This window comes from Pogona vitticeps, chromosome 3 (genome assembly GCF_051106095.1).
Source record: "Pogona vitticeps strain Pit_001003342236 chromosome 3, PviZW2.1, whole genome shotgun sequence".
In the NCBI taxonomy this organism is placed as follows: Eukaryota; Metazoa; Chordata; class Lepidosauria; order Squamata; family Agamidae; genus Pogona; species Pogona vitticeps.
In genome coordinates this window covers 221,200,666-221,227,408 of record NC_135785.1, presented here as the reverse complement: position 1 = coordinate 221,227,408, position 26,743 = coordinate 221,200,666, and the positions used below count along the sequence as shown (strand labels likewise).

Sequence of the window (26,743 nt, the reverse complement as noted above, 5' to 3'; positions counted from 1 at the left end):
AAAGCAAATGCTCTTTTCACTGGCAAAAATGCCTTTCTCCTTATTCTTGTTGTTGCCTCTATCTTCTTTCTACTTTCTACAGTTTCCTGATCATTGAAACTTTACAGGGAGCCTTATAGATCCAGCTATTTGTCTCAGCTTTTCAATACCACTTGTTTCTATTTCTGTACGTCAGATTTTTCTTCCACTCTCTTCCATATCAGACCTCTTTGCCAACTTATGTTCTTTCCTTCAAGTAGATTTTTTATTGCACTTAAAACTTAAAACTGGCATATCTGCTTGTTCTTTAAAAATAAACATGTAGATCAGCAACTTCCTGACCTAAAGTGCTTGAGATTAGAGCCAGTCAAACATTTAATCACTACTAGAGTTTGTGATGTAGTAATCAAAAATATATAGAGAGATAAAGTTAAACAAGTATATGTTGAGAATATTCCTCAGGAGAACTGTTTTGTATGGCCAAGAGGAAATAAAACTAAAAGCAGAAAATGAGATATAAAATCAGAAAAATGAGTGGTGAAGGAAATTAAATGGAAAACTAAACTAAGTATTCTTGTTTGCTTGCTTCTTTGTTTGTTTGTTTGTCTTCTATACTGCCCGTCAGGTTGTCAGGCCACTCTGGGCAGTTTACGTATTAAACATGAACAATTGAAAACAATAAACATAATAGTTGTAAAATTAAAAGAAGGACAAACAAGCAACATTTTAAGTAATATTAATTAAAATAATATAAAATATTATAAAAGCAGGACAGCAGGACTAATAAAATAAAATTTAAGACCAATCACTTTATTAAGGTGTTGTAAGGTCCGGAAAGGCCTATCAACCCCCCCCCCCCAAAAAACATGTTTTTAACAGTTCCTTGAAAACCCCCAGTGAAGGGGGCAGGTGAATTTCGGGTGGGAGGTTATTCCAGAGCTGATGAGCCATCACCGAGAAGGCCCAGTTTTTGATTCTCTCTTTCCAGACCTCTCTCGGGGTCAATACTATTAACTGCCCAGCATGGGAAGATTGTATAGGGTGGGCACATCTCATTAGGAGGAGGCGTTCTATCAGTAGGTATAGAATAGAAATTTCAGAAAACTAGGCCTTAATTTCAGCCAGCCTTTGGTTTTACGGTATAAAGAAGACAAGCCTGTCTTCTTTATATGGTAAAACATGGGCACCTATAACTTGCAAATTGGTATGATAGTTATGTTGGATTCATCGATCTTGTGCTAAAGTAGAAAGATCACTGAGACCATGCTAGAACCTGTTTTCATACTTGCATATGGATACTTACGAGCAATCTTATTGATCAGTCCCTATTTAGGGAGCTGTAATTATTCCAGATTATTTCTAAGTTATCATACACATGTAGTCTGCTTGTTCATGGTTGTTGACTATTAGCCCAAACACAGAAGAAATTTTCCATTGTTTCTGAAATTTAAATTGTTAGACCAGGGGTTCTAGACTATAGATCCCATCAGCCATATCCCACATGGGATAGGAGCTGTGCTTTTGAGAGCTGTAGTCTAAAACAGGGGTCCCCAGCCCCAGTACTGGTCTGTGGCCTTGGAAGGACTGGGCTGCCGGGACAGATGAGTGGCGAGCAAGTGGTGAGTGGCGAGCAAAGCTCAGCCTCCTGTCAGCGTGCTCCTATTAGGTTCTAATGTCGCTGCTGATCTGACAGGAGGCAGAACTTTGCTCCCCACTCCCCTCCTCCTGCTGCTGCTAGATCAGCTGTGCCTGTGGCATTAGAATCTAATAGGAAACTGCACTCCCTATTAGGTTCTAAGCTGCTGCTATTCTAACAGGAGGCGGAGCTTCAATTGCAGCTCCCCTCCTGCTACTGCTCGCCGCTCATCTGTCCCGACACAATACATGTAATTTCCATTCAAAGCTATCCTACAAAAACCTACTGCATAACAAGTACACAGACACACATGCATACAGTCCTTGGGAGAATGGTCTTCAACTAAACTGGTCCTTAGTGTCAAAAAGGTGGGGACCACTGGTATAAAATATCTGGAGGTCACTAAGTTGTTTACTCTTTCCAAAGCAAGCAGAATTCCATAGTCGGGGGCAAATAAGACTGTCTTGGCATCAGTGGCAGCTGGTCTGTTAGGGCAAATGGAATACTAACACATGTGAAATTTGGGTTTCCCCAGGCAACCCATTCTTGCCTTCCTCCTGACTTACCACACGCACACACCGCTTTTCCCTGCTGAACCCTCAGCATATTCTGTGTGACTGTGTGGATGGAGGAAGGCAAATGAAATTGAAATAATGCATGTGCTTTAACAAGTTAGTTGCCCCCTGTGACCAGCTTTTGAATGCAGGCATAGAGGCAAGCAGCAGTAGATTGGAATTATTTCCCTGTGGAAGGAAAGCCTATTTTTATGCTCCTCAGCTGAGTTATGTTGTGGAGGGAATTAATAGGGTGGGCATGTATGTCTGAATGCGTGCCTGCCTATGTGGGTGAGTCAGGATGGGTGACAGCACCTGTGTGTATATGAATACTCATTTATTTCCCCAAGTCTTCCTGTCACCCACCTCTGTCCACCATGGTCTACTTTGTCTTCCACCTCATCAACACAAATGACATGCAACAGCTGTGACAGCTTCTCAGCATCTCTACCCAAGAGGAATTTTAGAGTACCAGTTGAATTTCACCTTAGGCAGAATTAAGTGACAATAATAACTAGTATCCAGTGCTTCAGACAATGTATAAAAGGTGGCTTAAATCACTATAGTTTAAGTCTACTGTTACTTAATAGTCTGCTTCAAATAGATTTCAGGGGCACTCTGGTAATTCTTTCCAGTTACTTAGATGTTCTCCTCTCATAGACTGAAATAAATAGGGTCAAATTGTTGAGGCTTTTCTAGAAAGAGCATGCTTTCTAGCTGTGTAAGTTCTTTTTTTCTTCAAGCTTATGAGCTCAGCATAAAGGTAGTGATGAAAATCATAAAGTGAATTTAGAAATAAAGATATGTTAAAAAGAGGTAGAAATCAGAGTTTGTGGACCTTGGATTATATATATTGTTTTAATTTCTGGAAATATAGCCATGTTAATGTGCACCATAAACCACAGATTGGCTTGTAACACTGTAAAGAGTAACAGATTTATTATGGCATGATACTAATAATTTATTTTTTATTTTCTTGCTCTCTTTTTTCTTTTTAGTATGATTTTTTTAAATCGCCATATTCTTACAGTCTGATTTGTGGTTGTTTTTGCACAGGATTGCAGTGTGCCTGAGATTCAGCTTTATCCACAAGATGGTTCAGATTGTTTTGCTATCTCCATTCAGAGTGCAGTTACTGATGTAGGGGAACTAAGAGTCAGAAACCCTGCTCTTTCTGTGAAAGCAGGAGTGTAAGTATATATATTAAAAAGTCTGTGGACAGTGGAATGACATAGCAAATAAGACATCAGCAATTTCTGGCTAAAGCTAAAAGAGGAAGCAAAATAATGTGTAATTTTTGGCATAAAATTTAGAAGCGTATCCTTCAAATGAATTTGTCCCTAATATCAAATAACCACATTTCAGCAGGCCTTTCCTGTTGCTAGTAGTGTAAAACAAACAGGTTTGACAAGAACTGACTCGATTTCCTAAGATTTTTCTCATATTGGGTGTGACTATGGTTGCACATTTGTGTAGCAGCACTGAGATGTGTATTGTTGGGCCTTTTAAAGCCGCCTTGTCCTCTTCATCAACTGCTTCTGCACCTTGTTTGCCATGATTTTCCAAGAACCCAGATTTTCCAAGGTTCTTCCTTACATGAAGAATCTATGTACAAGTAGGATTTTGTTCTCTTGAGATTCACTGCTGAAGGATAGAGAAAGTGAAGATGGAGGAACTGAGCCAAGAACTCCCCTCTAAACCAGTGGTTCTTAACCTTTTTGAAAGAAACGCCCCCTTGAACCATTGAGGAAGTTATCATCGCCCCCCTCCCCGCGGTGATGATATCTTTTTATTTATTTATTTATTTATTTATTTATTTATTTATTTATTTATTTATTTATTTATTTATTTATTTATTTATTTATTTATTTATTTAAGACACTTAAATCCAATGACCCCCTGAAAACAAAATTCAATTCCAAGAAAATGAAATGCCCCCAAAAAGTAACATTTAATGATTTAGTTGCAAGCAAATTTTAAGACAGAAAAAGAAATATAAAAAAGCATAAAAACAAACCGCAATGCAGGAACTAAAAATTTCAAGACGAAAACTCTGAAACTAAATTAAGATTGGAGGAAAATATATATTCATGCACATTGTAAAAAGGTTGCAGCCATCTTCACAGGTTTGGCTTGCTCCAGTGCCCCCCTGCCACCCCCCTTCTGCTCCAGTGCCCCCCTGCCGCCCCTTTTTGTTCTACCGCCCCCCTGAAAAATGAAATCGCCCCCTGGGGGGCATTATCGCCCACGTTAAGAACCACTGCTCTAAACAACTGATGCAGTAACACCTGCATAGGCTCGAATCTGTCAGAATTTTCTGCTGCTTTTTGCACCTGTATGACCTTCTGTGTCTGCAGTTCCATCTGCTAAGTACTCTTAGTTATGTGTAGTCAAGGGGGATAGTGTAGTCGTAGGGTTTTCAAGGTGAGTGAGATACTTAAGGATTCCCCTCCCCCTCAGTTACAGTCCCCCAGTGAGTTTCCATGGCTGTGCAGGGATTTCAACCCTGGTTTTCATTCTTAGCTGACCACTCTATCCACTCCACCACACTGGGTACCCTCACACACTGGGTACCCTCACCAAGTAGCCTAATTATCTACATATCCATGGGGCTAATTTCTTCTTATAGAGCCAACACACTAAGACAATTCTAAGCTATTTGCCTAATCATGATGCACAAATTAGGGCTGTGGTAATAGTATCCATAATAAATAAATGAAAATGACTTGTTCAGAGGCAGTGCTCTTGGTAAATACCAACACATTGGGATTAAAAAGATGATTGTTTTCCTTCAGGCGTTTTTGCTGGACTGTTTTTTAGAAACATCTTAATGGCCACCATTGGAGATTATATCAGTAATACAGGATAGCCTTGCAGGATCAGTTCATTTTGCAGATTTACCACTGTTAATCACCCATTTTCTTTTCACTGTAATAGATGGCTTGCTTATTCAGATGTTAATTACAAAGGAACAATGATGGTTTTGGAAGAAAATCATGGTTCATGTGAAACTTCAGCAGCTGACATAAAATCCCTTCGTCCACTGAAAATGGTAAAGAATTTACAGAGGTTTTAAAAAATCAATGTTACACCAATCTGTCTTTTCCCTACTATACTCTTGCATCTGTTTCTGAATCTATTCAGGGTGTAAACACAGAGGATGGCTTTGTATCAGTGTACCATATTATGAATCCCAATATAAGCAAACCTCCAAGAATTCAAGTATTGATATCAAAAGCTAGATCTGCAAGTTTTTCTGGTACCCTTTGATGCAAATCATCTGACATTCAAATTTCACATACTTTCTAATATGTTGATTTGTCTTACATTTTTAGGGAGGCCTAAAAGTGCAGATGCCTCATAATGTTAAAGTAAGTATGGAGCATGTTATCAGTAAATTAATTTGTTAAAAATAAATTTTAAAGAATAATTTGCTGTTAGAAACACATTTTACTTTTTCCCTCTTACCTATTACCTATTACATATGAGAACAGATAGTAGGGGATGCTCTGACATGAAGCTTACCTGTTCACCTTAATATCCCTCATCCAATTTCCAGGCAAATGTTTCCTAGAGCACACAGTAGCTGGGAAGGGGGGGGGGGGAGGGAGGAAGAGCAAAAGCAGCAAAGAAAGAAAGAAAAAGTTGTCCTTCCACAAATAGAAAGATATTTTCCATCACAGCAGAGACTGCAATCCAGCAGAGGCTCCCACTGGAAGAAGAGGAGAAATGATTGTTCTATTTCCTCCCTCCCCAAATCGCTTCTTATTCTGCTGTAGGGCATTCTCCTGCTCTTTGGAAAAGGCTATCTATGAGCACAAGGGGAAGTAAAAGTTAGGTAGAATTGGTGAAACCCACTCCCCTCTTCTTCCCTGTGGGAGGGTCCCACGAGGAGGAATTCTAGATGGGCCAAATTGGGTAGTTAGTGGTCCAAAAAAGGGAATAACTATCAGATTCTGTGCTGCATTTGATTTGAACATTTCAGGCAGCTGTGTTTTGCTATCAGTAGAGAGCATACATAGCATCAAAAAGAATTAAATGAATGGAATAGGTAATCTAAACTGTATATTACAAGGGATGTTTTAAAAAATCTCATAGAACACCTAGTAATTAGACCTAGGATTTAGAAGCACCTTTTAATTGACCAACTGTCCTGCCCTCTGCAGATGATAATATATGAAAAATCACACTTTGGAGGATGGTGTAAAGAGATCTCTGAAAATACTGATTGTGTTCCAATGGTCCTTGAAAATGCTGGTGATTTCCAGGGAGTTGGATCAGTACGTGTCATTGGTGGAATGTAAGTATGATTTGATTCCCTTTTAGATTCTATTCCACACGTTCCAGATGAATCCCACATTGGTTCTAATTCTAGTGGCGTGAGAAATCCTTATTTCCCTGCAATACACCTGACCAGTATGTGCCCTGAAACATCTTATAGTGCTCAATAATAAATTAATGTTCCACTTCTGTATTGTACAAAAATCTTCCAGGCCTGTCTAGAACAATGTTTTAAAAAAATTAGATTTAAATTGTTTATTTCTATAAATAAAATGCAATTACAACAACAAAGCAGAAAAAGCCATTAGTGTTACAATATACAGGTATAATACTTGGATAAGCACAAGGCCTTTACCTGCCCCGTAACAAAGCAAACAATAGTCAGCCCAGAGTACCATTCCTGGACAGATAGGATGCTACAGCCAAAAAAAAAAACCTTTTCCCATTTACTGTTTGCCATGTTTAAGGGCAATTTGGAAGAGTGCCTCAGAAAAGATCTCTCTGCTTACCATTATGTTGAGCAGTCCCTTAGGTGCCCTAGTCTTGCACTATGTAGAGCTTTGAAGGTTAAAATGTTCTGTGCTAAAAGATGTCATTTTAAAACTAATTAATAAATACTTATATGCCTTTTCAGCTCTAAATAATTATAGAGTTCATCTTTTTGATATATGGAAAGTGATAATTCTGATGACTAGAGCATTTAATGCATAGAGTTGGATAAAGTGATGGATAATTTAATATTTCTGGGTTTTCTGCAATTTTCATGTGTTTCAAAACTGGGCAGGAAAAAATAATAACTGCATGCCCTCCAGTCAGTTCTGACTTACGGTGACCCTTTCCAGAGTTTTCCAAGTAGAGAATACTCAGAAGTGGTTTATCATTCCCTTTTTCTGGGAGCACCCTGGGATTGTGCAGCTTGCCCAAGGCCACACAGGCTGGTTCTTTTTTGCAGGAGGCACAGCAGGGAATCAAATTCCTGACCTCTGGCTCCACAGCCTGATACCTAAACCACTGAGCTATCCAGCCAGAAAAAAGGGACAATTCCGAATTATTTTGAAGTGGAAAATCCTAGATCTAACAAGTAATGATTCTCTCACTTGCACAATCATTTGTCTTTGTATTTAAGTAATATTCATTATTGAGATGATTTAGAACAAATACTGAAAGTAAAATCCATTTTTGACACAAAGTGGTAGCCTTTATAGAATTTGTATACAGATAATGACTGCTAGAGAGATTCCATCTAACTGGAGGGATGATTCTGTAGCTTTTAATGTTGTTAACATTTGTACATCTCATTGATCAGCAGGGGTGAAGAGGATCCCTAAGAGGTTTTTGCTGGGTATCTTCAAACCTTGCCTGGGGTGGATGTGTTTGAACTTCCCCAGTATTAGTAAAGACATTGTAAAAAGAGCAGCAGCACTGTTAGCATGACTTTGTTCATTCTGCATTTCCAAACAAGTCAAAAGAAAATCGGGTTGGCAATGTCCGATAAGTATGCAGTTTGCCTGTTCACCTTGGAAGCTCAAGCTCATACAGCAGACTGTAGGCTGAGAGTTAGTGATGGTGATCCATCATACTCCAAAGCACTTATGAAGATAAAAACCTACTGGATGTCATGCACTATGTCATAAACTTCTGTGTATCACCTTGAGCTGCTTGGATTAAAGGATGTACCGTTTCCCTGAAAAAAAGACAGGGTCTTATATTAATTTTTGCTCCAAAAAACACATTAGGGCTTATTTTCAGGGGGTGGTGTTTTTTTTCATGTACAACAATCTACATTTATTCAAATACAGTCATGTCATCTTCTTCTGGTTGCTGCACAATGGTGGAGGGTGGGCGAACACTTAACATGGGCTTTTTTGGGGGGATAGGGATTATATTACAAGCATCCTGAAAAATCATACTAGGGCTTATTTTCAGGTTAGGTCTTATTTTCAGGGAAACAGGGTACTAATGTAGGTAGATGTGTGTTTTGACCCTGACTTTTTCATAATCCATGAAAGGTAAACTTCTAAGCCTGTTGCAGTACAGTATGGTTTTGGTATGCTTGTAGCATTATTGCTGGGAAATTCATACTTTTTCCCCTTGTATGTTGTGACAATTACAGATGGGTTGCTTATGAGAAGGAACGATATAAGGGCCAGCAATACCTGTTAGAGGAGGGCGAATATGAAGACTGGCATTCTTGGGGTGGAACGAACAACTCTTTGATGTCTCTTCGGTTTTTGCAAGCTGTAAGAAGTGCTTTTGGTCTGCAGGATTTATTTGTTCTTTCTTAATTCTTGCTTAATTTTTCTGTTTCATCAAAATCCGTTAATTAAGATAGTACTGTTCACAGCTGCATGAGAGTTTGGGATAGAAAGGATTGGTTCTGAATTTCACGTATCTGCAAAATTCATTTGTTTTCCCTCTTTGCATTTCTCATTACTTTTATTCATATATATCACACATACCCCCTTGGATACACAACTAACTGGAGTGCTTATGGAAACTGAAGAGCACAAGGCTTGCATTTTCACTTTTTTATGTAAAAGATCTTTTTCAGGCATTTTAATTGTGGGGTAAAAATCAAAACTGGAATTATTTTGCTTAGTACTGTATTTCTAAGCCTTGTAATTGTGTTTAGCAGATTAATCTGTGGATCAATTTGGGTGGGTGGTGGCACATTAAATGTTTGCTTTTTTCATTGCAACTCAGATTAACAAAGAGCATACAATTCTCCTCAAAGTGAAATGTAATCAATTCTATAAGCAACATAGGAAAAATGTTACTTAAAGATGGGTGGCTGAGTTTGGCATACAACTGAATTGTGTCCTATCCATGATGTAACTGTTAATTTGATTTTATCATTGTCCTTGTTATTTTTACAAGGTTTTGTGGCTTTATATGCATAAAAAGCTCACCCTAAAAGGCAGCCTTAAGTCTTTTAAATACAATTTACATATACTAAAGTAGGAAGAACATAAATGGGCTTTGTATTTTAGCATCCTGATCCAAGAAGATGATACACAGGTAGAATCGGGCCACTGTATGTGTATTAGAAATCTAAAGGATAAATCAGATGTGCACCTGAATGTGACATATACTTAATTGACGGGGAAAATGTTTTTGTGTTTCAGTGAGGCACACTTGAATATGCATAGCTCTCATTCTCTGGATTAAAGTGTAGGAACTATGTAAGGAAAAAGGGTTATAAGGGTTGAAATAGAAAGGCAAGAGACATTGTGAGCAAAAATAAAAGTTATTCTCAAATGAACTTCTGAATCTCCCAGCTGCAATGTCAGCAGCGACCCCAGGAAAACCAGAGTCTAATGCATGGCATATCCCCCCCCCAAAAAAAATCTTATTTATGCTGTGCATCGTTCTTTTTGGAGACAGATTGACATACCCATTTTTCTTGCAAATCACAAAAAACTATGGGCTCATAGGTGAAACCTGATCCACTAAGGGTTTCTTAAGATGGCTAAATTAAGCACCTGTTTTGTTCAATAAAGTTCTTTTTCTGAAAAAAGAAGGCTACCATCCAATCATTATTTCTACATAGACCCATGACATCATGTGGGCATTCAACTGTTGCATATATTTGGAACTGAACACTGAACTTTTAAAATTTCTTTACTAACCATAGTCTTAAAACTCTTCTAGATTCAAAACAGGAAGAAAAGTACCACTTAAGAATAGGATTTATATATCTTTAGTAGTGACTGAATCATTATGGATATTAAAAGGCTCATCTTCCACATAGAATCTAATATTCTAGGAATATTAGAGGACAAAGTTGCAGTCAGCTGCAGGACTTTTGTATAAAAGCCTGTGTCAACATAATTACAACTGCTGCAGTGGTAATTATAATTCTGACCAGAAAAATACAGACTTGCATCTAGTTAAGGAAACTAAATTGATAGTTGCACCAGGACTGTCCAGATAATCTGATGAAAATATCCCCTTTATTCCAAAACAGAGTCAACTCTAAATGTGTATGTAAGACTTGGCAACTGGTTTATGATTATATTGTATATAAAAAGTGAGGAACTTGACTAAATTGCTTCCTAATTTTTATGTTTTAAATTCCAGGATTTTATGGATTCTGAAGTAACACTTTCTAAAACAGGTGAAGATGATGGGAAATTGTTAAATATTGTCAACCAAGAAATTCCTGATTTGGAACTGGCTGGATTTGGTTTAGTTACAAGATCAATTAATGTGAAAAGTGGAGTGTAAGTTGTATTTCAGATGTATGTGTGTTTTGAAGTAATTAACTTCCCTGTGTTCTATATATTAGTTTTTCTTTTTGGTTGTTAAATGAAGATTTGAGTTTTAAGTGGTATCTTGCAAATATTCACTTAGAATTAACTTCTATATTTCAGCCATGGCTTTACAAAATTTGGGTAGTAAAAATAATAATTCTGACGTTGAGAGCAACTGTAAATACTAACTCAGAGTTAAATAGATTAGCTCTAAACTTTAAAAAAAACAGCTGCACTCAGATGCTAAGTTTTTCTTAGTTGTACTTACTTGAAAGTAAGTGCAAAACATTCAGCAACCCATGTCTCAATGTATTTGGCTGGTAGACCCAAGGCTGTAAGTGCAATTTATTTTAACATTGTCAGGTTGATTCCAATTTATGACATCCCTTTTCAGGGGTTTCTAGGTATAAAATACTTAGAAATGGTCTAACAATCCATTCTTCTGGGTGTACTTTGAGACTGTGTTGCTTGACCCAAGATGATACAGACTGCTTCTCACAGGAGGCACAGTGAGGAATCAGTTTCTTCCTTCAGATGAGTGAGCTATCTAGCCAACTATAACTACTTGACATGGTCATTGTAGTAAAATTCAGTATGAAAACAGGCATGGTCACATAAAAAGTGACTGCATAAGTGACTTTGGAATGTTAGAGAAATATTTGCATTCTTCAGGTGGATTTGTCATGTATCTGAAGAAGCGATACAATCCATGAAAATGTATTCAAAATAAAAGTGGTTAAGTTTTAAGGTTCTACAAGACTAATATGACTACCCACCCTAGCAGTTTGCTCCGCCCTTGTGTTTTGCCTGGATAGAATTTCATGCTTGGAAACGAAGGTGCCCGGTCCTGTGTTTTCTGTTAGAAGGTCTTGTACTGATGTTCTCAGCCTCCTCTGCCTGCTGCTTTAGAAAGTAGCAGGCATAGGAAGTACTTGAGTCATTCTCTCCTACGACCAATAGAATAAGAAAGGTTATAATTTCCATTGGTGTTCATATGTGAACTAGGACCTATTGAGTCATAGCAACAGTTTATTTATTTATTTATTTATTTATTCAATTTATATGCCGCCCAAACTACCCAGAGGTCTCTGGGCGGCTTACAATAATTAAAATTCAATATAGCAAAAGATAAAATAATTAAAATACAATTAAAATACAATTAAAATTGCCATCAGACCCACAGCTAATATAATTTCAATTAAAAGCCTTCTGGAACAGGAAGGTTTTGACCTGGCGCCGAAATGTCATCAGCGTCGGCGCCAGACGAATCTCAGTCGGGAGGGCATTCCATAGTCTGGGGGCAGCTGCCGAAAAGGCCCTTTGTCTACAAGCCGTCCCTCTTACCTCCTTAAGGGACGGCTCTTTCAAAAGGGCCCCCTGGCTAGATCTTAACTGCCGGGAAGGTTCATATGGAAGGAGGCGGTCCTTCAGGTATCCAGGGCCCAAGCCGTTTAGGGCTTTATATGTCAAAACAAGCACTTTGAATTGGGCCCGGGCAGCAACTGGTAGCCAATGTAACTTATACAGAATCGGCTTGATATGTTCTGTGGCAGCTGCACCACTCACCAGCCGCGCAGCTCGATTCTGGACCAGTTGCAATCGCCGGACCGTCTTCAAAGGCAGCCCCACGTAAAGCGCATTGCAGTAATCTATGCGGGATGTTACCAGTGCATGTGTGACTGTCATGAGACTCCGCTCGTCCAGGTAGGTCCGTAGCTGGTATAATTTCCGCAGCTGAAGGAAGGCGCCCCTGGCCACCGAGTCCACCTGGGCTTCCAGTGTTAGACTGGGGTCCAGGAGCACCCCCAAGCTGCGGACCCCGTCCCTTAGGGGGAGTGTAACCCCATTCAGGGCGGGGAAATGGCCCTCCAGCCTGTCCGGCGAAGCACCCACTAACAGCACTTCCGTCTTGTCTGGATTGAGTTTCAATTTATTAACCCTCATCCAGTCCATTATCAGGTCCAGACACGAGTTCAGCACAGAAACTGCCTCACCTGGATTGGTGGAAAACGAGAGGTAGAGCTGAGTATCGTCAGCATATTGCTGACTCCTCAGCCCAAACCTCCTGATGACCTCTCCCAGCGGTTTCATGTAGATGTTGAACAGCATGGGGGACAGTATTGAGCCCTGAGGAACCCCATGACATAACTGCCATGGGGCAGAGCAACTGTCCCCCAGCACCACCCTCTGGACACGGTCAGCCAGGAAGGAGCGGAACCACTGTAAAACAGTGCCCCCAACTCCCAACCCAGCCAGCCTATCCAGAAGGACACCATGGTCGATGGTGTCGAAAGCCGCTGAGAGGTCCAGGAGTATCAACAGGGTCACACTCCCCCTGTCTCTCTCCCGGCAAAGGTCATCGTACAGGGCGACCAAGGCAGTCTCTGTACCAAAACCCGGCCTGAAACCCGATTGAAATGGATCCAGAAAATCCGTTTCATCCAGCAGCGCCTGGAGTTGCCCGGCCACAACCCGCTCCAACACCTTGCCCAAATAAGGGAGGTTCGCCACTGGTCGGTAGTTGACCACCAGCCTTGGGTCCAGGTTAGGCTTTTTAAGGAGTGGTCGAATCACCGCCTCTTTCAAGGCGGTAGGGACCACTCCCTCTCTCAGAGAGGCATTCACGGCCTCCTGGACCCAGGTGCGAACCCCCCTGGCTGATCTTCCAATTAGCCAGGATGGGCAAGGGTCGAGCGGAGTGGTGGTAGAACGGACAGATCCAAGCACCCTGTCCACATCATCGGGTCTCAACAATTGAAACTCATCCATTAATACTGGACCTAAGCACGGCGCACTGGACACATCCTCTGATTCTGCAGTAACTGTGGAGTCCAACCCACTGCGAATCTGAGCGATTTTTCCCTCAAAATGTATAGCAAACTCATCACAGCGAGCTGATGAGCAGTCCGGGACCTCCACCGGATTTCCCGGTTGAAGAAGATCCCGGACCACCCGAAACAGCTCTGCTGGACGACATTCTGAGGAAGCAATACGGCTGGAGAAATATTGCCGTTTCGCCAGCCGTATTGCCACGAAATAGGCCCGATAATGGGCTCTAAGTCGTGTTCGATCGGACTCCCAGCGGGATTTCCTCCACCTGCGCTCCAGCCGTCTCCCCTCTCGCTTCATCGCCCGCAGTTCAGAAGTATACCAAGGAGCTGTCTGGGCTCGGCGAGCAGGGAGAGGACGCTTAGGCGCAATCGTGTCAACTGCCCGGGTCATCTCCCTATTCCATAGGGTGACCTGAGCTTCGACAGGAGCGCCGACCATATCAGACGGATAATCCCCCAGAGCATTCAGGAATCCATCTGGATCCATTAGTCTCCGAGGGCGGATCATCTTAATAGATCCCCCACCCTTGCAGAGGGAAGAAGACGCTAATAGACTGAACTTGACCAGGAAGTGGTCTGACCATGACAATGGGGTCACGACCAGCCCCTCCACATCCAAACCACCATCTTCCAGTCCCGTTGAGAAAACCAGGTCCAAGGTGTGGCCCTTCTCATGCGTCGGACCGATGACACATTGAGACAGCCCCATGGTTGTCATGGTGGCCATGAAGTCCTGAGCCGCCCCGGTCAAGGCAGCCTCGGCATGGATGTTGAAGTCCCCCAGCACCAACAGCCTGGGAGTCCTCAACATCAGGTCCGAGACTACCTCTGTCAGCTCAGGCAGGGAGACTGTTGGTACGCAGCAGGGTGGGCGGTACACCAACAGAATCCCTAACCTGTCTCGCGAGCCCAACACACAATACAGGCCCTCGAGACCTCCTCTCAAAGGGACAGGAAGCCTGGTCAAGGAGATAGAACTCCTATAGACTATAGCAACTCCCCCTCCCCGACCCTCTGAGCGACCCTGGTGCTGGACTGAGTACCCAGGCGGACATAGCTGGGAGAGGGGAACACCACCCTCCTCTCCCACCCAGGTCTCAGTTATGCACGCCAGGTCAGACCCCTCATCCAGAATTACATCATGGATGAGGGCAGTTTTATTTTGTACTGACCTGGCGTTCATCAACAGCACCGTGTGGCTCGAGGGTTTGCTGATATGGTCGCCTGATACCATCTGGTTGGGGGTAGAACTAGAAGAGGGGATAGATGTAAGATATCTAACCTCTCTTCTCCTACGCGGGCATGTCCTACCCCCACCACCATTCCTTCCCCTACCCAGCACCACCTCAATGGCTGCCCCCTCCAACACCCTCCCCCCTTCCTGTTCCATTAGATCCACTGTGGGTCTCTTCTTCATTGATGGCAATTAATAACAATTTAAAAACATTTAAAACATATATAAAATAAAACTTTTCTAAAGCCCCTTCTCTCCCTCCCAGCCATGTAGCTCATGTTGAGAGGGGGATGAGGCAGCCGGGAGCAGCAGGGCCTGATCCTGCAGGCACAGGGGAAGGTTGAGCCAGCTCCCTTGAGAAAGGGCTGGCATCCAACAGGGGCCCGACCACAGTTCCACTGCCTCTCACCCAGTGGGCTGTGGCCGGCAGATGGTCTCTTGTTCCCTCTGTCAGCAGGCACGCTCATCCGGTCAGGTCCCAAAGGAAGCTCCGGTTAAAACCTTTCTCTCCCCCTGGGCCAGGTGGCCGGTGTTGGTAGGGGATGAGGCAGCCGGGAGCAGCAGGGCCTGATCCTGCAGGCACAGGGGAAGGTTGAGCCAGCTCCCTTGAGAAAGGGCTGGCATCCAACAGGGGCCCAACCACAGTTCCACTGCCTCTCACCCAGTGGGCTGTGGCCAGCAGATGGTCTCTTGTTCCCTCTGTCAGCAGGCACGCTCGTCCGGTCAGGTCCCAAAGGAAGCTCCGGTTAAAACCTTTCTCTCCCCCTGGGCCAGGTGGCTGGTGTTGGTAGGGGATGAGGCAGCCGGGAGCAGCAGGGCCTGATCCTGCAGGCACAGGGGAAGGTTGAGCCAGCTCCCTTGAGAAAGGGCTGGCATCCAACAGGGGCCCAACCACAGTTCCACTGCCTCTCACCCAGTGGGCTGTGGCCGGCAGATGGTCTCTTGTTCCCTCTGTCAGCAGGCACGCTCATCCGGTCAGGTCCCAAAGGAAGCTCCGGTTAAAACCTTTCTCTCCCCCTGGGCCAGGTGGCCGGTGTTGGTAGGGGATGAGGCAGCCGGGAGCAGCAGGGCCTGATCCTGCAGGCACAGGGGAAGGTTGAGCCAGCTCCCTTGAGAAAGGGCTGGCATCCAACAGGGGCCCAACCACAGTTCCACTGCCTCTCACCCAGTGGGCTGTGGCCAGCAGATGGTCTCTTGTTCCCTCTGTCAGCAGGCACGCTCGTCCCTGTTTGGATGAACAGATGCAGAAGTGAACATTACTTGTGTATGACCAAATGTCTTTGTGGATTTCTGATTCAGTATTGCTATCGTGTGTCACATCTAGGTGGGTTGCGTACCAGCAGAAGTACTTCTGTGGAGAGCAATATGTATTGGAGAAAGGAAAATATAAATGTTTTTTGGACTGGGGAGGATCAAGTGAAAATATCATGTCAATACGTCCTGTTAAATTGGTGAGTTATCATAGCCTACAAAATTATTTAATGCAGAGGATGACCAGAATTGATCAGCAAAATGAGATGCTTTGCAGTTTTAAAACTGTCCCATTGTGTAAAAAATGTTCTCTCATCCCTTGCATTCTGGCTTCTTTTTACAAAATTTATTCACCATTTTCCTATTCTGTTAGGAAAGGGATGGACAACTTTGGTAGACTCGTGGGCCAGATTTTAACTCCATTATTTGCCACTGGCCACAAGATTGCCTGGAAAGAACCAAAAGTACTTCTGCAAATAAGAGAGGAAAATTGTTTGGTTACATATTTCAAATTTTAATTGAGAATGGGGTTGGGAAGGTGCCCTCAACCACTGTAAACTGTTGTTCCTGGAGACACCCAGGTGCTGATAAATCAAATATTTGACAAAAAAAATGGAGTTCTTTTTCTTGTATTGAATCAAAAGTGCTGTCAAATTGAAGAAACAGCCAGATTCACTTTGGGTACACTTCGAAGCCCTGTCATGGACTGCTGCCTTGTTGTGGCAAAGGGGCTTGAGTGATTCAGAGAAGCTATAGGCTATGCTGTGCAGGGACACCCAAGATGGACAGGTCATAGTGGAGAGTTCTGACTAAATGCAATCCACATGGAGCAGGGACTGGCAAGCTACTCCAGTATCTTTGCCAAGAAAACTCCATGTACAGAAACAAAAGGCTAAAAGATATGACACTGGAAGATGAGCCGCTCAGACTGGAATGCGTCCAACATGTTACTGAGGAAGAGCGGAGGACAAGTACAAGTAGCTCCAGAGCTAATGAAGTGGCTGGGCCAAGGCCGAAAGGACGTTCAGTGCGGACAATCATGGAAGTGAAAGGAAAGTCTCATTCTGCAAAGAAAAATACTGCATAGGAACCTGGAATGTAAGGTCTGTGAACCTTGGTAAGCTGGATGTGGTCAAACAGGAGATGGCAAGAATAAACATTGACATTCTGGACATCAGTGAAGTAAAATGGACAGGAATGGGCGAATTCAATTCAGATGATTATCATATCTACTATTGTGGGCAAGAATCCCGTAGAAGAAATGGAGTAGGCCTAATAAAGCTGTACTGGGATCCAATCTGAAAAATGAAAGAATGATTTCAATACAAATCCAAAGCAGACCTTTCAACATCACAGTCATCCAAGATTATGCACCAACCACCAATGCTGAAGAGGCTGAAATTGACCAACTCTGTGAAGACTTACAAGACTTTCTAGAACTAGTAGGCATCCTTCAGTCTCGAAAGACTATGGTAACGTGCTGTGTATGGAGGACTTGGAACAGCGTCTAGTGTGGCTGAGGAGGCCAAGAACTAACACTATAGAAACTAACACCTAGAACTAACACCATAGAAATATGTTCTTCTCATTCTAGGGGACTGGAATGCTAAAGTAGGGACTCAAGAGATAAAAGGAACAACAGGTAAGTTTGGCCTTGGAGTTCAAAACGAAGCAGGGCAAAGGCTAATAAAGTTTTGTCAAAAGAACAAGCTGGTCATCACAAACACTCTTTTCGAACAACACAAGAGGCGACTCTATACATGGAAATCACCAGATGAGCAATATCAAAATCAGATTGATTATGTTCTCTGCAGCCAAAGATGGAGAAGCTCTATACAGTCAGTAAAAACAGGATCTGGAGCTGATTGTGGCTCTGATCATCACCTTCTTATAGCAAAACTCAAGTTTAACTGAAGAGAGTAGGAAAAACCATTGGGCTAGTCAGTTTAATCTAAACCAAATCCCTTAGGAATACACAGTGGAAGTGAAGAACAGATTTGGTGGACAGAGTGCCTGAAGAACTATGGATGGAGGCTCGTGACATTGTACAGGAGGCAGCAACAAAAACCATCCCAAAGAAAAGGAAATGCAAGAAAGCAAAGTGGCTATCCAACAAGGCCTTACAAACAACAGAGAAGGGAAATAAAATGCAAGGGAAATAGGGAAAGTTACAGAAAATTGAATGCAGACTTCCAAAGAATAGCAAGGAGAGACAAGAGGGCCTTCTTAAATGAACAAAGAAATAGAGGAAAATAACAGAAAAGGAAAAACCAGAAATTTGTTCAGGAAAATTGGAGATATTAGAGGAACATTTTGCTCAAATATGAGCATTCATTTATTTATTTATTTGATTTGATTTGATTTGATTTGATTTGTACCCCGCCTATCTGGACCAATGGACCACTCTAGGCGGCTTTAACTTATATGCAGAATACATCATGCGAAAGGACGGACTGGAGGAATCCCAAATGGGAATTAAGATTGCCGGAAGAAATATCAACAACCTCAGATATGCAGATGATACCACTCTGATGGCAGAAAGTGAGGCGGAATTAAGTAACCTCTTAATGAGGGTGAAAGAGGAGAGCGCAAAAAATGGTCTGAAGCTCAACATCAAAAAACTAAGATCATGGCCACTGGTCCCATCACCTCCTGGGAAATAGAAGGGGAAGATATGGAGGCAGTGACAGATTTTACTTTCCTGCACCCATGATCACTGCAGATGGTGACAGCAGCCACGAAATTAAAAGATGCCTGCTTCTTGGGAGGAAAGCGATGGCAAACCTGGACAGCATCTTAAAAAGCAGAGACATCACCTTGCCGACAAAGGTCCACAAAGTCAAACCTATTTTTTTCCAGTACTGATGTATGGAAATAAGAGCTGGACCATAAAGAAGGCTGAAGGCCGAAGAATTGATGCTTTTGAATTGTGATGCTGGAGGAGGCTCTTGAGAGTCTCCTGGACTGCAAAGAGCACAAACCTATCCATTTTGAAGGAAATCAACCCTGAGTGCTCACTGGAAGGGCAGATTGTGAAACTGAGTCTCCAATACTTTGGCCATCTTATGAGAAGAGAAGACTCCCTGGAAAAGACCCTGATGTTGGGAAAGTGTGAAGGCAAGAGGAGAAGGAGATGACGGAGGACGAGATAGTTGGACAGTGTCATCGAAGCTACAAACATGAATTTGACCAAACTACGGGAGGCAGTGGAAGATAGGAAGGCCTGGTATGTTCTGGTCCATGGGGTCATGAGGAGTTGGACACGACTTAACGACTAAACAACAACAACACTTCAAAGAGAATACATTTGGTTCAAAAGACATAAGAACAGATGTAATTCAATATGTTCAACATTTCAAAAGAATCATTAATTGTAAAAGTGTCTATGGCAAATGACACCACCTTCATATTTATATTGATATTAGCATAGAAAAATCAATATTTTCAAATTACAGTTTCAAAATTACAAATAATTTTAATGGGAACATCAAGTACTTGCACCTTATTCACCTTATAAGTAATAAAACTCAAGACAAGATAGGATAAATATATATATTATGTTTATTTGAGAAATCCATTTCACTTGTTTGAAGTGTGTAGTGAGAAATGAACTTTAACCTCTAGCGTGAATTGAGAATTCTTGCATAGCAATCCTGCTTTCCTGTATAAAGGAAATCTGTGACATAATGAGCACCTCATTCAGAGCTCTACCAATTTGTGTCAGCCGAGAAAAACATGTTCTTTTAAATTTTGTCTCCAATTGTTTTTAATGAAAGAATTAAGTACAGTATACTAGTTGGCATACTTTTTTAGCCTATATGGGAGAATGTCTTGTGGAATGAGGAGGTTTTGGGTCCTGAATTTCCATCAGGTCAGCAACAGTAGCAGTTCTTGATTGTTGCAGTGTGGAAGGCTTTGACAACTCACCTCCCACTCTGAGTGCAAAGAGGGAGGTCCACAGTCTTGTGTAGCTACTCCCTTGCCCTTTATGAGAGTTTGCAGTTATTCCCTTAATAAAGTGCCCATATTTACATGATGTACATGCCCTTTTTTGCAGGAGCCACTAGGAAACAATGAACCCACACACTGGGTGAGTTCTTCTAAGAACATAAAATTCTTCTCTTAAAAGTCTGTGTTACATGCTTTGTATTTTGTAAAATTCTTTGAACGTTAAGTCTGGATTCCAAATTCAACTAAAATTAGTTGTGATCTAAGTCAGAGAGCAGTGGACCTTAAATTACTCATGAGTTGCTACTACAGAATTTTGAACAAGGTATTTGTAAAAAGATTTGCTTCCCCCTCCCCCCCGCTATTGTCAGTGTTTCTGTTTTCCTCTTGAACATGAAGGACTTCTTAAGCAGTGTCTAAAATCACCATTAGAGGATTTAGTGATTTCTCCAGGTTTCTTTAAAATGCTGCACCTTAACTGATTTAACTTGTCTGATAATTTAGTAAAAAAAAAAAAACACAGGAGAATAGAAAATCCTACCAGACGTATGTTTCCTGCACGATTACGTGGCAGATATTATCATTTTCAGGACCGGGGATAGGCATGCTAGTCTGTTGCAACAAAAGCAAGAGACAGTCTAGTGGTACCCTATAGGCTAACAAATCTTATTGAACGTAAGTGTTTGTGGACTTGAGCTCACTTCTTCAGATTTGTGAATAACACATTTATACATTCATACATTTATAAATGCAAATCATACACATGTGATGTATTTATAAAGGTGAATTATAGAGAGGAACATAACCACAGCTGAGGGCAAAAGGAAGAGTAGAAAAAATTGGAAACATCAGAGACCCTAAGCATCAAAGCTTTGCTTTATTAATAGATTTCACTGTTGCATTACACTTTGCATTCTTTGTTATTTTCCTAAAGAATGAATTATTTCTCTAACATCTGTATTTAATCATGTCTAAACTGATGAATGTTTTTCACTTTTACACATTCTTGCGGAATAACTCTGTTCTTCTACTTGTAGTTTTACGTTTCCTTCCCTTTTAGCTATCTAATAAGATTATATTTTGGATTTGTTATAACGGTACAAAAATGAAGTATTCCTAAGAATGAAAAAAATCTGTTGGGATTTTCTGTCCTGCTGATTATTCAACTAAATTAGCAAATAAGCTAAACAGTGGTGGATTTCCTTTAGCTCTAGACTTTGCTCCCTCCCATAAAAAGGGGAGACCCACAATGTCCTATAGTTCTTACAATGTCCTCCTGAGGACCACTGATTTGCATGCTGAGAATGACAAGTATGAAACTAATACTGAATCCTGTTTTTCAAGGGATTTCTGTTGCTTTTTCTGGGTCCTGGGAAGAACTGGCCTGTCTCCCATACTCTTGCTAAGGCAGTCACAAGGGATGGCTTTGCCCATTTCCCTTTTTCCATTGGCTCTAAGGATGGGTGATGCAAATCTTCCCTTGTAGTAGTACCTACTGTATTTGGTTTTATCCTGACATCCAAATCTGCTGCATTGCCTTTCTTTAAGGGATCTGATTTCAACTCGTACGCTGTATGATTTATTTCCAGTATTTAATATCTTTTGAATCCTTTCCTATACACCAGTATCTTCTAGTCTACCTCACTATAGCATTTTTGTGGGGAAAACTTTCCACATTCCATCAGTTTTCAAGCTTGAGTAGATGTATATTTTGCAAATAGTTAGGTAGCATACTAAAAACAATGTTATTTGTTTTCAGATCATTGCCAAGACCTCTAAACTATAATTTCATTTTATTCGAAATAGTATATTCTGTATTGTGAAATGATATATCTATAAATCCAAACAGAAAAAAATACCACATACACAACTGCTGCATTGTTTAGAATATATTTATTATTAGCACTCTTTAATTGGATTTTTAAATCAGATATTAATTATGATGCAAGAATGACCTAAATCTTTTTTCTAGTTCCAGCTGTTGAATAAATTGCTGAATCATAGGTCAACATTTATGTAAATTTCATGGACCAATTTAGGCTATTGGATTAGGCGATAGCATTTTTTTCTCTTTAAATTTTGAGACAATTGAGTACTGTTTCTTGTAGAAAACTACTTATTATATTATACACATTAATTTTCTAGGAACTGCGTATACATTTGTTTCTTTTTCAAAATTCTGTTTCTTTATAGATCAAAGCTTTCAATAAAACACATTTTCAGGGAACATGTATAGATTTTACAGAAGAAGCCACTGACCTGGAATCATTCACACCTTGCTCTTTTAAGGTTCTGCGGGGATGGTGAGCGAGTTTATAATCATTTTTAAGCCTCTTGGAAACCCTTATAAACTGCTGCCCCTGGGCCTCAGCAGGGACCATCACGAGTGCCATCTACTTCTGCACCAGTAGACCTTTTGAAAATATTGTCTCCCTTGCCACCCCACTTAGCATTGAGAAAAGCTCAGGGCAGGAGGGAAGGACTTCCAGGTGTGTCTGTCCGGTACAGACTTTAGGGGGAATGATAATTTAGGTTTTTTTCTCTCTGCAAGCTCCTGCTCCTAACATCCTAAGCAGAAGACCTTGATAGCCATTCATTGCAAGGGTCAGATCAGTGAAAAGGTTGAGAGAGATTCTGCCCAGGAAAAAGCTGGTGGTGTGGCATGTCAAGTTGCTATTTGTAGCAGCAGTCTCTGTTGGACATTGCTATTGTTCTAGAGAGAACCAGGGTGGAGTGGGTGGGGAGTAAGGAATGCCAGAAGCTCAGTAAAGGTTCTTTTGGGATTATTTTGACATTGTAACAAAAGATGGAAATGTATTCTTGATTTGGGCTGCAGTCCTCATTACACTTGGTTAGGGAATAAACCCCACTGAGATCAAAGGGATTTACTGCAAAACATTTTGTTCAAAATGGTGTAATAGGACTGCCTTTGCAGGGGTATGCAGGTTTGCCTTTCAAATGAAATGGCCCTGTCTCGATTTAATTTAACTTGCAAAAGCCCCCAGATACATTAAAGCAACGAAACTCATACTCTTTTTAATTTGAATTATTGCAACAACCCATCCACCTTTCATTTCCATTACTTTTAGAATTTTATACCCATATGTTAATTATAATGCATTTGAAAGAAAGTCAGGGTGGTTTGGTGCCATGGATGTACTCAGGTAAATGCAAGTAACAGTGCCTGTTTGGGAGGAAATGCTATTGAATTTCATAGAATGTCTCACTAAACAAGACTGAGCTGTATATTTCTGGATCAACAATGGCCCTGTTCGGGGCATTCAGAAAGCGGTTAATCTGTGAGGAGGAGGCGGTACTAGCCCCTGCCCCCGCCCCCTGTTGTCGTGCAGAGTGACAGTCTGAAGAAATTTTCTGTGCAAATGGAGACTAAAAAAATACCAGTGTAGTAGAAGCTTTCCTTTTCAAACTTGCTCTGTACATGAAGCAAGCAATGGGGAGGGCCAGGGATTACACTTCATCTTCTGATTAAGTAACTTTTTCCTGTATGACAGAACAGGGCTGCTCTCTCAAGAGACATTGAGAGACTTAAATCCATGCACCGTAGCTGCGCAGTGTTCCTCTCTTTGCCATCTCTACTGCAACAGTATGCTCTGAGCCCTTCTCCCTGGACGTCCACAGGGTCCTGCAAGGGCCATTACCACTGAAAGGCATGTGGTTTGAGAGAAGAGGAGCTCAAGCCTGGAGCCAGATTGATTTCTTTATTTTCTATTTCTGCTAAATTACTAAAGTGCTATGTTTAGATCGAATTCCTTAGAATGGAATCAATGTCTGTTCAGAGTTTTCTTCTATAACTGTTTTATTTGTAGGAAAACATAATGGTTTGTTGCAACAGTTAACCTTTTCTTGGATCTCTCCTTTCAGCTGGTTGCTCTGTTACCAAGGGGAAACTGGTGATAATTGGTGTGTGCTGGAAGAAGACCTCTATGCTGACCTTGCTTCCTGTGGCTGTCCAGCCGCTGCGGTCAAGTCCCTTAAGCCTGTTGAATATGTAAGAACTTTATTTAAAGGTCTGTTTCCATAACCAGCTATATTCAGAGGAAATCTACTAAACTGCAGAGCCTTATATTCAGAGAAAATAGCACTCAGCATAGGAATTGTCTTTTTGGCTCAAGGATTTTGATCTGCAAGAGAGTTGGGACAAAACAAGTACATAGATACTAGTGGGATTTTGATTTTATTTATCTAAAGAAACTAATTATTGGTTGAAAAGCGGTCTAGCAAAGTATTAACACACCTTGACACAATGGAGAGCATGACTACAATAGGATTTGTAGACACACATACCAGTCTGGCAGAGCTAGTAAAGCAGCTACTTGCATTTGGAACCTAATTCATATTATTTCTGAGAAATATGCTTATAATACCAAGAAATGCTGGGCTAAAGAGAGATGTACAGTATGTGCATTGCTTTTCAGAACTTGGCTGCTTAGCTATGTTAATCTTTTGTGAGAAATGCCTGTATTTTAAATAGGCAGTTATTAAAACTTTGGTTGGAGCAGTTATCAAGTCTAACTGACCTTGTGGCCAAAACATGATAGTAGTTCTCTCACATCTTAATACTGCTTGTCTAGGATGGGTATAAGCAGAGTATTAAAAGTACTAAGTTACCATTATACTTTGTAGTCTCGAAGGCTTTCACGGCCAGGATCTAATGGTTGTTGTGGGTTTTTCGGGCTCTTTGGCCGTGTTCTGAAAGTGGTTCTTCCTAACGTTTCACCAGTCTCTGTGGCCGGCATCTTCAGAGGACAGCACAGAGCATGGAGTGCTGTCCTCTGAAGATGCCAGCCACAGAGACTGGCGAAGCATTAGGAAGAACAACCTTCAGAACACGGCCAAAGAGCCTGAAAAACCCACAACAACCATTATAATTCCTAGGTCTTATAAGTAACAAGTTACCATTATAATTCCTAGATCCCCAAAAGTAGTAGCTAGTAGTCATTGTTGTTGCTGTTGATTTGTATACTGCTGAAGCACTCTCTGGGCAACATAATTATTTAATTAACCCTTTTACCATTGTATGGTGTGTTTTTTAAGTAACTCTTCTCTCTTTACTGGAGTAAGAATAGGGCATGGTTCAAGTGCAACCTGATTCTGCCTTGAAATCTGTGGTAATATTGAGGTGTTGGTAAGGTGGGTGGGAGGAGAGTATGTTTTATGTCAGCACTGAGTTACCTTTTGATTCTTTAAAAAACATATCTGAATGCTACAAGCCATTCACTGTTGGCATAAAACATACTCTCCTCCCATCTACCTTACCATCACCTCAATATTACCACAGACTTCAAGGCAGAAGCAAGAGGCACAGCACAAGGTTGCACTTAAACCATGCCCTATTCTTACTCCAGCTTTTTAGTGAGGCTATACTCCTATAAGTGCAAAAGTAAATTGAAAATTACAGTTGTGACCCAAGAGGACTGATGTCTCTTATTAATCTGCAGTTCTAGTACAGTTATACTCTAGTTACTGGAACTGGAAACTAATTGCAAACAGTTAACTATTTCCTTCTAAGCTTCACAAATAGATGGAGAAAACAAAATTGCCATTACAGTGGTGCCTCGCTTAACGAGTGCACCGTTTAACGATTAATCCGCATACCGATGCGGATTTTGCGATCGCTTTTGCAATTGCATTACGATGTTGCCTATGGGGAAAAATCGCTTTGCGATTTTTCCCCATAGGCAACCATTTTCCCCCATCTGACCGGCGGGAGCCTCTGAAGGACCGCTCCCACCACTCAGCTGGGGGAAAATGTCGGCAGTGGGCGGCAGCCTCGGAAGGACCCCGAAGCCACCGCCCAACTGCCAACATTTTGCCTTCCCAGCTCTCAAAGGGCCCCCCTCCGACATTGGAGAGAACCCCTTTGAGAGCTCGGAAGGCTCTCAGCGGCGGCGGGGGCAGGGTTGGGTGGATCCGGAAGGCTACCAGGCAAAGCACTGGAAGCCGTCCCGAACACACACACCCTGCCATCGCCGCCGCTTGAAGTCGCCCCGCGCTGCCTATCCCAGTCATGCTAGCATGACTGGGATAGGTGGCGCGGGTCAGCTCCCGGTGGCTGGGGCAGGGTAGGGGGGTCCGGAAGGCTTCCAGTGCTTTGCCTGGAAGCCTTCGGGACACCCCCCCACCCTGCCGCCGCCGCCGCTTGGATCCGCCCCGCGCTCAGCCGAGCACAGGGCGGATCCAAGCCCAGGATGGGTAGAAACGCCGGCCGGCTCTTGCAAAAGAGGGAGGTGGAGGTCCCCGCTCTCCTTCGCAAGAGCCGGCCGGCGTTTCTACCCAGCTGGGCAGCGGGCTCTTGCAGAGGAGGGAGGTGGCTCCCTCCTTGCAAGAGCCCGCCTCCCAGCTGGGTAGAAAGGCTCTTGCGAAGGAGAGCACGGACCTCCACCTCCCTCCTTCGCAAGAGCCGGCCGGCGTTTCAGCTGGGCAGCGGGCTCTTGCAGAGGAGGGAGGTGGCTCCCTCCTTGCAAGAGCCCGCCTCCCAGCTGATCGGCAGTTCCAAAATGGCCACCAGTTTCGCACTCCGCTTACCGAGGGCGCGAAAATGGCAGCGGTATGGAGGAACTTCGCTGAACGGTGAGTACAGAAGCCATTGGAACGCATTAAACTAAGTTTAATGCGTTCCAATGGCTTTTTGCTTTCCGTTTAACGAAGTTTTCACATAGCGAAGGTTAATCCGGAACGGATTAACCTCGCTATGCGAAGCACCACTGTATTGGCTATTTCCTCTCCCTCATGTGGAGCACATTTAAGGTACATAA

At 42.1% G+C, this 26,743-nt stretch overlaps 1 protein-coding gene across 1 annotated transcript in view; it reads left to right on the top strand.

Moving 5' to 3' along the window:
• CRYBG3 (crystallin beta-gamma domain containing 3) overlaps window positions 1-26,743 on the top strand; it is a 76,375-nt gene that overhangs the window by 36,001 nt on the left and 13,631 nt on the right. Inside the window, exons 8-17 of the mRNA XM_078389825.1 lie at window positions 3,226-3,359; window positions 5,107-5,221; window positions 5,505-5,540; window positions 6,336-6,469; window positions 8,564-8,690; window positions 10,531-10,673; window positions 16,093-16,219; window positions 20,077-20,109; window positions 22,161-22,270; window positions 23,850-23,976. Of these exons, the coding sequence (XP_078245951.1) occupies window positions 3,226-3,359; window positions 5,107-5,221; window positions 5,505-5,540; window positions 6,336-6,469; window positions 8,564-8,690; window positions 10,531-10,673; window positions 16,093-16,219; window positions 20,077-20,109; window positions 22,161-22,270; window positions 23,850-23,976 (1,086 nt within the window). The remainder of the gene's footprint in view (window positions 1-3,225; window positions 3,360-5,106; window positions 5,222-5,504; window positions 5,541-6,335; window positions 6,470-8,563; window positions 8,691-10,530; window positions 10,674-16,092; window positions 16,220-20,076; window positions 20,110-22,160; window positions 22,271-23,849; window positions 23,977-26,743) is intronic.